The 14,504-nt window shown below is 37.1% G+C and overlaps 1 protein-coding gene and 1 pseudogene across 1 annotated transcript in view; both read left to right on the forward strand.

Moving 5' to 3' along the window:
* The window catches only part of Gpr137c (G protein-coupled receptor 137C), a 53,347-nt gene that overhangs the window by 1,234 nt on the left and 37,609 nt on the right, over positions 1 to 14,504 (forward strand). Inside the window, exon 2 of the mRNA XM_010632696.3 lies at positions 2 to 143. Within this exon, the coding sequence (XP_010630998.1) occupies positions 2 to 143 (142 nt within the window). The remainder of the gene's footprint in view (position 1; positions 144 to 14,504) is intronic.
* LOC104867974 lies at positions 10,832 to 11,763 on the forward strand (annotated as a pseudogene).

Below are 14,504 nucleotides of genomic sequence, written 5' to 3' on the forward strand. Positions count from 1 at the left end.
CCGCCGCCTTCTCACTCAGCGGCTCGCTGCCCCTGCTCCGGCCGCCCTCTCACCTGCACTTCTTCCCGCATTGGCTGCTCTACTGCTTCCCCTCCTGCCTGCAGTTCTCCACGCTCTGTCTGCTCAACCTCTACCTGGCGGAGGTAAGGCGGGAGGACCGGGTGAGCGGGCCGCCCGGTCGATCAACTCCCGCTGAGGATCGGGAAAGAGGAGGTGCAGTGGGAGGCGGACTCGAGACCACCCGGGGGAAACTGAGGCGAAGCACGCGCCGGTGTCTTCAGCCCAAACTTGAGCCCCAGGTTGACTCGATGACTGAGCCGGGTTGGGGGAGTGTGGGAGTTATGTGCACCCTGTCAACTTAAAACAGCCGGGCCCCCCTTTGTTCAGCGTGCTGGCCCTCTAAGGTAAGGCGTGTTGGTGACCCCCCAAAAAAGTGGCATCGGAAGAAGTGGCAGCCCTAGTAGCTCAGCTGAAGCCGAACTGTGTTGAGGGAGGTTGGATGCTGAGGTAGCAGCAACCCTGCTGAAGCTGGACCGCTGCCAGCCATTACGTCACCAGGCAGAGCTGTTCCCCTGCTATTGTTGCTGCGTTTCTTTTATTAGAAGCTTAGATTCCCTCCTGTATCTCCCTTCCTGTGGCTCGATAAGCCTCGCACAAATTCCGTTCGATAGTTCCCCGGCAGGGTTAACGATCGATAACCAATGCTGCGGGTCACCATAGGGACCTCCATCCAGCCTTTAAATGTTTGCCCCAGTTGTTTCGTGCTTTAGTGATTTATTCTACTTCGTGCAGAGTAACCTTTTTTTTAACTCATTAAGAGAGAAACATAGCTAGCTTAACCTGTGCAAACTGTTTTTGCAATAACTTGCTTAATAGCTGGAACCTAATCACACCCCCTTTCTCTTTTATGGGGAATTGCTGGTCGGGTTGCATTGTTCTGCAGCGCTTAGGTATTTGACCCATTTCAAACAGGTTTGGGAGTCGCAGGTTGTCGATCATGTATGTCAGCTAGTGGTATTAAAGCCACTATTTTGAGATTGCACACAAAAAGTCCCCCTTTCACTCAAAAGAGAAGCTCGAGGGGAGGAAACAAGGTGACATCATACTTAATACTAATATAGAACAATATTGGGTCTATGCAGCTAATCCTCTCAAAGGCTTTTGGAGGTGATGAGAATCAACAATTTCAAGCAAAAGTAAATAACATTTGAGGCCCAGTACGTATTTATATTTCTTCTGTAAACCAACTCTCTCCCTTAATAGGAAATAATGCGTAATTTTTAAATCACATAGTCATAACTTCGGCTATTTAGCACACTAAAAACAACAGTTAAGTAACAAAACTCATTAACGTTATTTTTTTTTTCTTCTCCATCCTTTGGAATGCCAAGCAGTATGACAACAAAAACCCAAACAATAAGATGCAGAAATAAAAGACATGAGTAATCATAAATCAAGTAACTATATGATAATCATGTCTCGTTTGAGGATGTTCCAATCTACTAGTTGTTAAGCTATTGTAACACTTCTTTATACTTCGCCTGATAAATTGTGTTCTTCCTGCCTTCATTTCTGATAATGACTCCTCATCAAGGAAGCCTTATTCTACCTTCAAATAGGTAATTTACCTGCAGTGACTAGCAGTCCATTTGCTATGAGCATCAGATAATTTCTTGGCCCTGTATGTTTTGACTTACAAAATCATGTTAATGATTCACTCTAACATATGTGGTGGGCATTTCATAAAAGGACTAAACACTCTTTGCTTCTTGAGATATAACACATATATAAAGTGCACAGTCTTATAAAGCATTTCCAAAGGGCCCTTCCATGATTCCCTTGTACTTTGTACCTGCCAGTACCTCTCCCAAGTAAAGTGTTCTGTCACAATAGAGAAAAAAAAATCATCTGTATTTTAAGCTCGAAATTATAAAAAGTCTACATTTACAGCATAAAATACAGAATATCTAGGTTGAGATTTTAGGCTTTTTATTGCTAATATTCCATACTAGTAAGGAAGAATTTAAAGTCTAAAAGTCTCCTGATTGCCTGGTGTGGTAGCACATGCCTGTAATCCCGAATATGGGAGGCTGACGCAGAATAAATGCCTTGAGTTCTAGACCAGACTGAACTACACAGTAAAACCCTCTCTCAAAAAATAAATAAAAATTTTAAAATCTCCCTATTAATGAAACCTGTGTGTGTGATGTGCTTTTTTGAAAAACAGTTAACCTAGAAAATAAAATTTGCAAAGCTGGACTAAAGCTCTTTTTTTTTTGTAGTATCTCCTAAAAAGGATGTGAGTTATTTACGTATTTTTGTCTTTTACAATCAGACTAACAGTACAACATAAAAAGTACTTAGAATAAATTTTCAACTCTTTGGAAAAACACTTAAAAAGAAATATCTTTAAAACTGTATCCCGGTTAGAGAAAATTCACAGGAATTTGTATGTAAAGGTACATTATTTAAATTCGATATTTTTGTATCAGTTCCATGTAATGGAAGTATCTTTCCCATTGAGACCTCTGAATTAGTGAAATTTTCCCCAATAAGTTCCTGTTATAGGAGAGTGAGAGGAAAAGTCTGTTGACAAATACAAAACTTGACTGATTTTTTTAACCCAAAGCCTTGTCTACTGTCATATTAAATAACAATTCCATTTTACCCTTGACTTATTTGAAACCTTTGTTGTATCCATTTTCACTAATTAACTTTTTAACTTTAAGGGCTTGGTCATAAAGAATCATGGGCCAATATAAAAAATAGTAAAGTAATTATTACTACTTTGAACACAATTTGGTGGGTCTTCCAAAACTGTTTTTGAAAAGTTAAGAACTGCCTAACCCACTCTTGGTGACTGCACTGGAATGGAATTGAGATAAGGGGAAGTAGCCCTTTCTGAAACAATTAGGCTTTTCAGCTTCTCATACTCAACCTCCTAGAAGCAGATCGTTGGAAGGAAAAGAACTGTCTACTAATCTAAAAGCATGTGTTAAACTTTTTCTGGCAGGATGAGTAGAACATGAACTTTACCAGAAAAGGGGGTCACACTCCTATACTTTGATCAGAGCAGACTTCAGTCTTTAAAACAGTCTGGTAAAACTGAAGCTATCCACCATTAGCCACATAAAAGAATGTCAAATGAGTTAGTATGCCATCTTTGGAGCATTATGGTGCATGCCCAAATCAGTTCATCGAGGCCCATAATGATGTTTTTTTCTTGGAATTTTTTTTATTACAAATGGCAGTTGCTTAACCAGGACAAAATACAGTAATTTAGTAACTGCAAAAACAGTTAAGAAAATTGAAAATCTTAGCTGTTACAATTGTGCCTTCCACAATTGTCACTGCCAGTGGATTTACTCTTATAAATACTGAAGTTTAACATTCAATTCAGTTTACAGATATGTTAGTTTTATTATATTCTGTGATTTCTCACATTTTTTCCCACCTAAAATTGACAATAAGTTGGTTTACAATAGTTTTATCTCATAGCAACTAGAACAACAATGAATGACAATCTGAAAACACCAAAATCTAGAAAATATTTTAACAGTCTAATGTGTGCAGGCTAAATCTGTGAAGCCAGAGTTTCAGATATGTATCTACCACAAAAGTCATGATTGTAATGCCTTACATTTTATGAATTAATATTTGTAAAACATCATAATGTTTATCTTCTCAATTCCAATGAAATAGAAAAGGGCTATGATTTGCCTAGGGTTACATGGCTGATATGTGTCAGATACTGAGACTACTATACAGCTAAGGTACTAAAAAGTCTTGTTGAGTAAATCTTCCTATGCCGTGAACTTTACTGGATACCATTTCTTCTTTATTTGGTGCTTCTCTAACTTACTTTTCCATTTTCATCTTTCAAACCTTTTACAATGTCTAGTAAACCCCCTTTTCCCTTTCAGCCTCAGTGAATGATCTTAACCCTCAGTTTAACACATTCTCACTGGCTTGTACCCCTAGTGGTTTAGAGGCACCTGGTAAAACATGAATTATGGCCCCAACATGAACGTGTTAAAGGAATAGAAGCAAGAGCCATCTGGCTGACCAGTGAGTGAGAGAAATGCCTAACAGCTATGACTGAGCTTGATAAGGAAATTCCTCAAGGCTATAAACACCAAAAAAAAAGTGAATGCCAAATGATAAAATAATATACAGATGTTTGCTTTGAAGTAATAGTTGTCAACTGTTCCCCTGCTAACCTGTAGCGAGGTTTTAACTTTATGTGCTAGAGGTTTAGAAAGGTGATGTTGAAAGTTATCCTTGTTCCGAGTCCATTTAGAACATTTATCCCAAGCACTACAGCATAATTCCTAAATCCTCAAAGTACAAACCTATGGGTGAACAAGGAATTTAATAAGCAGGTCCTCAGAGTTTGGTAGTGGGGTATGTGCTTGGCTTTGGGTGAAAGGGGTATAAATTGGAGGAAAAAAAGTCTTCCCTGATGATACGTAACAGGCTTGTTTTTACATAAATTTAAAGACAGAGTTCATATCACTCCTGTGATTTTAGGGGTAGGTAGGGAAACCCAGCCAGAAAATGTAAAATTATCTTTGCCTGGTAGTAGCTTTAAGAACCTGGAAGAAGCAAATACAAATCACCTGTAGAGCAATGTACTTCAAACCCAGAAAACTGACAGGTAAAATTCCACAAAACAGTAACTCATATCATATTGGAAAATTTTACCTACAAAGATTACACGTATCACAATTAACTAAACATACACAGGTTGAGCATACTTAATCAAAATAGCTGGAATGGCCCATAATCTGAAATTTCAAACACTAACATGACACCGTACAAGTGGAAAATTCCACAGCTGAGCTCATGTGATGCATTACAGTCAAGACAAGGTGCACAACAATTTGTACAAAGTTGTATTTAGGCTATGTGTATAAGGTAAATGAAACAAATTTTGTATTTAGATTTAGATCCTATCCCCATGATGTCTTATTATGTGTATGCCAGTGCCCCAAATCCAAAATAAATCTGAAATCTGTCTTGTCCCAAGCACTTCAGAAAAGATTTAACATACAGTTCAAAATAATTGCATTATCAATAAATTAAGAGTGGGTAGAATAGTGTGTATCTGTAATCTCAGCAGTCTGGGAGCCTGAGACGAGAATTGTAAGTTAGAACCCTGGGCAATTTAGTAATTTAGGGAGACCCTGCCTCAAAAAATGCAAAGCTGAGATTTAGCTTAGTGCAGAGGCCTTGGGTTCAACTCCCCAGAGCCAAAAAAAAAGCACTACTGAAATATGATAAAGGCATTTGAAAATAGCAACATTTTAATAAAAATAGAAGCAAGTGTGTGGCTAAGCAACAAATTAAACACAAAAGGAAATAAGAAAACGTCACCCAGAGTATAGCCCAGAGATATAACAGATGGAAAATTGGAGCAAGCAAATGAGAATATAATGAGCAGGTCTAACACATGTCTAATTGAAATTTCAAGATAAATTATTCAAAAGGATAATGACAGAATTCACCCATATTTCAGATCCAGAAAGTCCAACAAATTCAATACAGTGAATGAGCAGTTTAGAATAAAACTTGAAAACTCCAATGGTAAAATACTTTTAAAGCAACCAGACTGAAGATACTACTGACAAAAGAATGAAAAATAGGGGCTGGCGATTTAGCTCAGTTCTGCCGCCTGCCTTGCCAGCACAGGGACCCGAGTTCGATCCCGGGTACCAAAGAAAAAATAGAGTGTTTAGTACCTAAAATGCTACCCACAATGAAACTATCAACAACAGGGGTGAAATACCATGTGGAGATTAAGACAATTTGCTACCTGATTCTCACAAATAGAAATCCTAGAACATGTGTCAAGTTAAAAATGCGAGAAAAAATGGTGAGCAAAGAAAAATGGTACATATGTAAGTAAAGCTAAACACAATAAATGTATGAAAACATTTCTAATGAATAAAATTAATGGAGAGAAAAATCCTGTAAAATAGCATAAAAATCAGGATGCCAGAGTAATAAAAACAGTGTAAGGTCTTGCTGAAGTTTAAAGGAATATAAGCATTGTTTAAGCCTTAGGTTGGCTAAGACTTTCCAATGAAAAAACAAAAAAAAATGTATAACTTTCAAACTATTAGGGAGAATAAAATAATGGCTGGTAGGTGGAGGGTAAAATTTGTCTATGGAAAGTAACCAAAGAAGGAAATCTTGAGAAAGATCAAATTCTCCAACACAGGAAAAAAAACTAATTTCCTGAACTTAATACTCCAGCATAATGAAAATGTGTCATTTGTTTTTAAACAAATTTAGTTATATGGTATTTTGGGGTTTTTTTGTTTTTTGGTACCGGGGATCAAACTCAGGTCCTTGTGCTTGCAAGGCAGGGCACAGAACCACTGAGCTAAATCCCCAGTGTTCTATGGTATTTTATGGGACACTCCTAAGTACATAAAAGTAAAAGCATACAAAAGTAAAATGTCACACTAATCAAGAAAAAGCAAAAATTAACTGTCAAGATAAATTAACAAATTAATATTTTATGGGAAATTTCAACATACATCATTAATCAAAAAGACGATCAGAGGCCCGGGATTTAGCTCCATGATTCCACCACCTGCCTCGTAAACACAGGACCCAAGTTTGATCCCTGATACCCCAAAAAAAAGAAAGTGTCTAAAACAGACAATCAGCAAAGAAATAGCCAAAAGTAGTCATTTGCAGAACAATGACCAATAGAATATACATTCTCATTAGTATTTGGAATATTTTTAGAAATTGACCATGTACTAGCACACTAAAGCAACACTCAAGCAAATAAGAGAAAGACTGAGTGCATCTCAACTACCTACCAGCTGTAATACAGACCTAGGACAAGTTACTGAACTCCTGTCTCAAACTGGGTAATAACAATGCCTATCCCTTAGGGTTGTTATGAGAACTAAATGATCACAAAAATGAAAGACACTGAAAAATAATCACAAACATCTCTCATGAACATAGATGCAAAAGTCCTTAGCAAATTTAATTTTAAAAGTACATTAAGAGCCAGGGATTTAGCTCAGTGGTTCTGGTGCCTGCCTCACAAGCACAAGGACCCCAGTTTGATCCCTGGTACAAAAAAAATATATATAGAGAGAGAGAGAGCCAGGCATGGTAACACATACCTGTTATCCCAGCACTCAGGAGGCTGAAGAAAGCATGAGTTCGAGGCCAGCCTGGCCTACATAACGAGACCTTGTCTCAAAAAAAAAAAAAGTACATTAAAAGAATGTTACATTACAAACAGATTTCATTCTGAGGATACATAATTTTAACATTAAAAAATCAATTATGACAGCCAGGCATGGTGGCACACGCCTGTAATCCCAGCACGGTCGGGAGACAAAGGCAGGAGAATCACTGTGAGTTCAAGGCCAGGCTGAACTACATAGTGAGACCCTGTCTCAAACAAACAAAAATTATTAACTTCAAACAGACCCGGGAAGAGAAGGGAAATTCTTCATTGTGATGAGGAGTATTGCAAGGCATCATGTCACACACCTCTAATCCCAGCACTCAGCTGAGGAGAAGGATCACTAGGAGTTCAAGGCCAACGGGCAGTACATAGACCTAGCATCAAAAAACCAAAAAGGAGGGAAGGGAAAGAAGGAAGGAAGGACATCTTACACAAAAAGCCTACAGCTAATGATGAAAGATTGAAAGTTTACTTCCTGAGACAAAAAGTATTTCTACATTGTACTGGAGGTCTTAGCCATCACAATAAGATGGGGAGAAAACGATTTTAAAATCAGAAGTAAAGTTGTAGATGACATAATTAGGTCAAAAATCCCAATGAATTTACAAAATCAAAACTACATGGAGCTAGCTTCAGGATATATATAAATATGCAGTAGCAGAAAACAAAAATGAAATATAAAAACAAGTCCACATGCAATAATGACAAAAATTAAGCAATAAATATGCTAAAAGATATGCAAGATCCCTATTGTAAAAACTATGGAACATTAATTTAGACTGAAGAAACTTAGGTAAATGCAAAAATTTACCTTGGAAGATACATTATTTTTAAGATGTCACTTCTCTTCCAATTTCACCTAAACATCCAGTGCAATTCCTATTAAAGTCAATGCAGGGTTTATTGGTAGCTATATCCAAGATGATTTTTATATGGAAGTACAAATTAGCTGAAATTTTGTAAAAGTACAACAAAATGGAAACCACACTGCCCGATGTAAGATTTATTGTAAGCTGTGGTGATCAAGACAGAGTCGTGCTGACGAGATGATAGACATACAGATCAACAGAGCAAATTGGAAAATCCAGAGTTAGACATACACACACGTGCACATGTGTTACTATACATACAGTCAACTGAGTTTTCCCCAAAATACTGAGGAAATTTAGTGGAGAAAAAGTTTTGTTAACAAATAATGCTGGAATAATTGAGTATCCCCATGGAAAAAAATGAACATTGATTCTTACCTCACACCATACTTTATTTTTTATTAATACATTTTAGATATACAATACAGTCACAGTCATCATTGGGATTTTGTACCTTTACATGACATATCTTGGTTCTTATTTTTTCCCCATTCCCATAGCTTCCCTTCCCTCCTCCACTCTTCCCTATGTACAAAGACTTTGTTTCCGCTTTTTCCTTTTCTCTTCCCTTTTTACCTTTTCCCTACCCCTCCCATTTGCCCAATATCTTTAGACCTTTTCTTCCTATTACAAAATATCAATTATACAAGGGGAAAAAATTAGAACAAAGACCTGTCATTTAAAGGTAGAAGATCCCAATAATGAACGTAATTGTACTGTATACTTTAAATGTACCAATAAACTCAATAAAAGAAAAAAAATATCAATTATATATTTGACCCTTATTTGCACTTTTAGTTTATCACACCAGAGAAACTATATGGTATTTATACATTCTCACACTGTATTTAAAAATATACAGTGGATCATGGACCTAAATGTTAAAGCTAAAATTTGAAGAAAAAAATTATTTTCTTGGAGGAGGCAGAGATTTCTTAGGAAATCTTAAGAATCTTTTCTTAAGAAAATTGATAAATGAAACTTTATTAAAAATTTTTTGTAAGATGTAGCGAAAAGGTAAGCTACAGGATGTGAGAAAATAATTATAGCATATATAGGTGGCAAAATACATGTATCTAGAATAATACCTACAATTTAGAAATCTAGTAAAAATGGTCAAAAGAATTGAACAAACAGTTCACAAAAGAAGAAATATACATGGCCAAGAAGTATATAAAAAGATGCTGAAGATCATTAGTTATCAGGAAAAGGAAAATTACAACCAAATGAATTACTATTAAATGTCTTCTAGCAAGATTAAAATTTAAAAGACTCACCCTAACATGTACTGGCAAAGATGGGAATTAATTAGAATGTATACTGCCCTAATGATAGAAATGTAAGGCTTTAAAACCACTTTGGAAAATAGTTTGAGAATGTTTAAAATGTAAGTCTTAATTTCCCAAGAGGAAAAGCATATGTCCATACAAAAACTTAAATATGAAAGTTCATAGTAACTATTCATCCAAAACTGAAATTAACTGAAATATGCATCAAAAGTGTATTGATAATTTGTATATCTACTCAAATAAATACTATTCTTACTAAACAACAGCAAAACCAGACACACAAGCTTATCTCAGTGTCAATATGCTGAATGAAAAAAGCCATACCAAAAGGAAGTTCACACTATAACATTTATATTAAAGTTTAGAAAATTAAAACCTACAGTCACAACAAATGGATCACTAGTTGCCTAGGGTATGGAGCAGAAGGGAAGATGTACAACAAAGAGACAGGATGAAGTTTAGTGGGTGTGGGAACATGATTTAGTAGTTGTGATAGCTTTATAGTTTCTTTGAAAACTCAGAATTATATGTCCTCATAACATGCCACATATATGGTCCATGTAAATAATACCACAGTGAAACTTATCCTGCCTAAAAACATACAAGGTTGTTTACTTCAGTGATAAAAGTTAAAGTGGATCTGTTTCTGGTTTTTTTGGGGGGTTTTTGCCGGGCATGTGGTGCATGCCTGTAATCCCAGCACTCGGGAGGCTGAGGCAGGAGGATCACTGTGAGTTCGAGACCAGCCTGGGCTACATAGTGAGTTCCAGGTCATTCTCAACTACGTGGTGAGACCCTGTCTCAAAAAAACAAAACAAAACAAAAATAATAATAATAAACAAATAAATAAAGTGGATCTGGGTGAGATGGTCCATGCTTGTAATCCCAGCACTCTGGGAGGCTGAAGCAAGAGAATCACAAGTGTGAGCCCAGCCTGGGCATTTGAACAAAATTTTGTCTCAGAATTTTTAAAGGGCTGATGATTAGACTATAGAGGCCCTGGATTTGATCCCCAGTACAATTTTTAAAAATAAAATGGGAAAGTAATGTAAACAGTGTAGTTACATCATTTTTCAGTTCTGCAGAAATTGATAAAGTTGTTTGAATAATTTAACTTCTCTGTGCCTATGTTCCTGTTTATAAAAAGGAGAATAATAATACCTTTTTCATAGGATTATTGTAAGGATTAAACTGGAAAAATCATGCAAAATCTTGAGGGCAATAATGGCATATAGTGTTGGTCATTAGCTACGATTAAATTTCAAAGAATTCAGATTTTATATCCTACCTTCTCTCACCCCTAAGTCATTAAGTTAGAATTCAGAAACAAAAGTAACTTGTGAAGCTTCATTTGGAAAATATAAAACACTTATGAACACATGGGAAAAGGGAGAAATTGTAATGGAATTTAGAAAATACTTAGAACATGCTGCTCTTTTCCGGCTGGAATCATGGAGCCTGTCGAAGAGAAGAAAAAGAAGGTTCCAGCTGTGCCAGAAACTCTTGAGAAAAAGCAAAGATGTTTCGCAGAGCAGAAGGTAAAGCATCTGAGAAAGAAGTTTGCCCAAAACTGAAAAATGGAAATAAAATGTTTGCAAATAGGGAGGGGAGAAGCGGGTGAAGGGAGGGCAGGGACAAAGGGAAAAAATGAGAACCAAGACCTGTCACGTAAAGCTACAAGATCCCAATGATGAATGTAACTGTACTGTGTACCTAAAATGTACCAATAAACTCAATGAGAGAGAAAAAAAAGTTTGCCCAAAAAATGCTTCGAGAGGCAAGGAGGAAGCTCGTCTATGAAAAAGCCAGGCAGTGTCATAAGGAGTATAGACAGATGTACAGAACTGAGATTCGAATGGCTAGGACAGCAAGAAAAGCTGGCCACTTCTATGTACCTGCAGATCCCAAACTGGCATTTGTCATCCAGATCAGGGGTATCAATTGTGTGAGCCCAAAGTTCCGCAAGGTGTTGCAGCTTCTTCACCTCGGTCAAATCTTCAGTGGTACCTTTGTTAAGCTTGACAAGGCTTCAGTTAACATGCTGAGAACTGTGGAACCATATACTGCATGGGTACCCAAATCTGAAGTCAATAAGTGAGCTAATAGACAAGCCTGGCTATGACAAAATCAATAAGAAGCGAATGGCCTGACTGATAATGGACTGATTGCTCTCGGTAAATACAGCATCCTTTGCATGGAAGATCTCATTCATGAGATCTATACTGTGGGAAAACACTTCAAAGAGGCAAATAACTTCCTGTGGCCCTTCAAATTATCTTCTCAGCAAGGTGGAATGAAGAAAAAGACCACCCATTTTGTGGAAGGTGGAGATGCTGGAAATAGGGAAGACCAGATCAGTGGGCTTGTTAGAAGGATGAACTAAGTTATCTACCATGATGTTTTTATAATTTGGTCAGTTAATAAAAAGTATCTGCTTCCAAATTGAAAGAAAAAAATACTTAGAATATGCTAAAATGCTACATCTCAACACTTGAATGGTGCAGGAAACTTAGTATGCAGAAGTAAATTGAGAACTTTCAATCTTTAGACAGAAGGAGTCTGAAATCTTAAGCATCCAATTTGTTAGAAAAAGAACAGAATAAATCCAAAGAAAACAAATAAGGTGAATATAAAAATAATAAAACATACAAGAAAGATGCCAAAGAGCCCAAAACTTTCCAGCAGTTTTATGATCAAGCTTCTTCAGAAGTTACCATGCGCATACAAGTTTCTCATTTCTCCAGCCAGTCTAATCTGCCTTTGCCCCATCACTACAAAATAACTATTGCCTGTGGCTCAAGGTGACTTTCATATCAACAAGTTTATTAGACATTTCTCAGTCCTCATTCACATTATGTCTTCACAGAAAATGGCTCTTGTCTTTTTGCTTAACACTTAATAGCTCTCCTGATTTTTTTAATTTTGTTTTTTGTTATACTGGGGATCAAACTTCAGACCTTGTGCTTGCTAGGCAGGGCGTGGCACCACTGAGCTATATCCCGGACCCCTGATTTTTTTAACTACTTTGCTAGCTGCTTTTCAAGCTCATCTGCCTATGCCTTATGATTTCTAAAGACTTAAGCCTAAATATCTCCTTTTCTTGCCAGTGGTCACATGCATATTCATCACATAAAGCCACTTAAAGGCAAAGAACTCATTTATCTCTGCCCCTCTGCTCCCAGATTGCTCCTCTGAGCCCTGTTTTTCTAGGGTCTGTATTTATTTGTCACCTCCTAAATATCTAAAGCACTGAAATTCAACATGTCCCAAGCTGAGCTCTTGATCTCCTCTCCCTCCCTTCCCCACACCTCTGCCAACCAAAACTGACTTATTCCACTTTATTGACACATTTCAATGACTGGCGCTGCACTCCATGTATTTATGTAATTGAGAAACCTATGAGTCATTCTTGAGACTGCCTTCTCCCTCATACCTCACACTCACTACGTTGTTAAATCCATTCTCCATCGCAACACTTGGGTCAAACTACTACCACCTGTTCTGGCCCATAACAGGTAGGCTTCTATCTGCTGGGTCCCTGTGCTATGACATAGTCCCAGTGCCTGCACTCTCTCCACAATTACTCCTTTAAACAAAAATCTAATTTTAGAAGTCCTCCAAATCCCTCCATTGCCTGTGGCTACTTTTTAGGATGAAGCCAGTTTAATCCATACTATCAGTCATGGTTCCGGCTTCATCTTAAGCTGTGCTTCTTGTTTCTTGGCACTCCAGCCACACTATATGTTCTTTTAGTCCTCTGTATTTTCCATTTTCCTTCAGTCACAGAGCCTCTACAGATCTTTTTCAACCCTCTCAATCCTTGGGGATACTTCAGAAAACCTTCACATCACCATCCAAGTAGAGAAGATTGCAAAATTATGGGCTAGCAGAGCATTATGCTTTGGTTCTTCATGCCATGATCACAGTTACATTTTTATATTTATATTTTTATATTTGTATGATTTATTTATGTGAGCTTACTAGACTGTACACATCATAAGGAATAGGGACCAAGTCTGTTCCTGCCCAGTTTAATACTTGGCATGTACTAGATGTTCAGTGACTATTGGATGAATACCTTTTGTTCAACCTATCCCAACTATCCTAGGGAAGCGAAATCCCTGAATGTATAATTTCACCACGGAAAAATTTCTACCTTTTCTGTCTCTTCTGCACATCTTCTTTCTCTTTGCTTTAAAACAGGGGCCTCAGACTCAAATGTTTAATAAGGTCTTGATGGTATTGTGTGAGATATCATAGGGAGTGGAAGGGATTGAATCATAGAGCAGATGTCTAAAGAGAAGAAACACTGATCCAGCTCAGCTGCAAGATAACTGACAAAACATCTGATTTTTCAAGATAAATTAGAAATTAGTATTTCTTAAAATAGAAAATGATGGGATTCACATACTGTACAATAATACTGTATAAGCCAAGCAAAACACTTTTTTAGGTCCCACTCATCCAACAGACTACTGATTTTGACTTTCTCTTTCTCCTCTTCCTTCGGCTTGCATGTTGTCTTCCTTAAGTGAATAAAACAGATAGGTAAAAGACAGTCTTTAGAACTTTCATGTCACAAAGTTAATACCCATCAATGTTAGTTAAATGGAAGTCTGATTAATTTATAACGTATGGGGGAACTCTGATGTTCTAAGTCTGATCACATGTAAAGAAAGTACCACACTGTGGGGTGCACCATGGAATATAGCCCATTACATTATAGGTTACTTTAGATCAGCCATCATTTTACACTGATTTTGAAGACAGACTTCAGCCCCTAACACTGTTACATGTGGGCAGTGCCTACTGACTTGGGTGATTGAATAAATTACTGTAGAGTACTTTAGAACAAATATTTTCCGCTTTCCACCCCCCTAATAAATCAGAATCTCTAGCTTAGCAACATACAATGTTCACCTAAATTGTAAATAAGGATGAACTTTTAAAAATCAAGTGTCCTTATAATCTTATTATTTTAACTGTATTAAGGAATATGCTTAAGATAATGTAATTTTATCACTAGTGCTAAACTAGAAGTCTGGGAATCTGAATTCTAGCTCAAGTTCTCCGTCATTCGGCTAATCGATAGCTGCCAACTCACTGATTTTCTGGTCTGGTTGT

This window comes from Fukomys damarensis, unplaced genomic scaffold (genome assembly GCF_012274545.1).
Source record: "Fukomys damarensis isolate Sample0158 unplaced genomic scaffold, DMR_v1.0_HiC HiC_scaffold_17, whole genome shotgun sequence".
Lineage (NCBI taxonomy): Eukaryota > Metazoa > Chordata > Mammalia > Rodentia > Bathyergidae > Fukomys > Fukomys damarensis.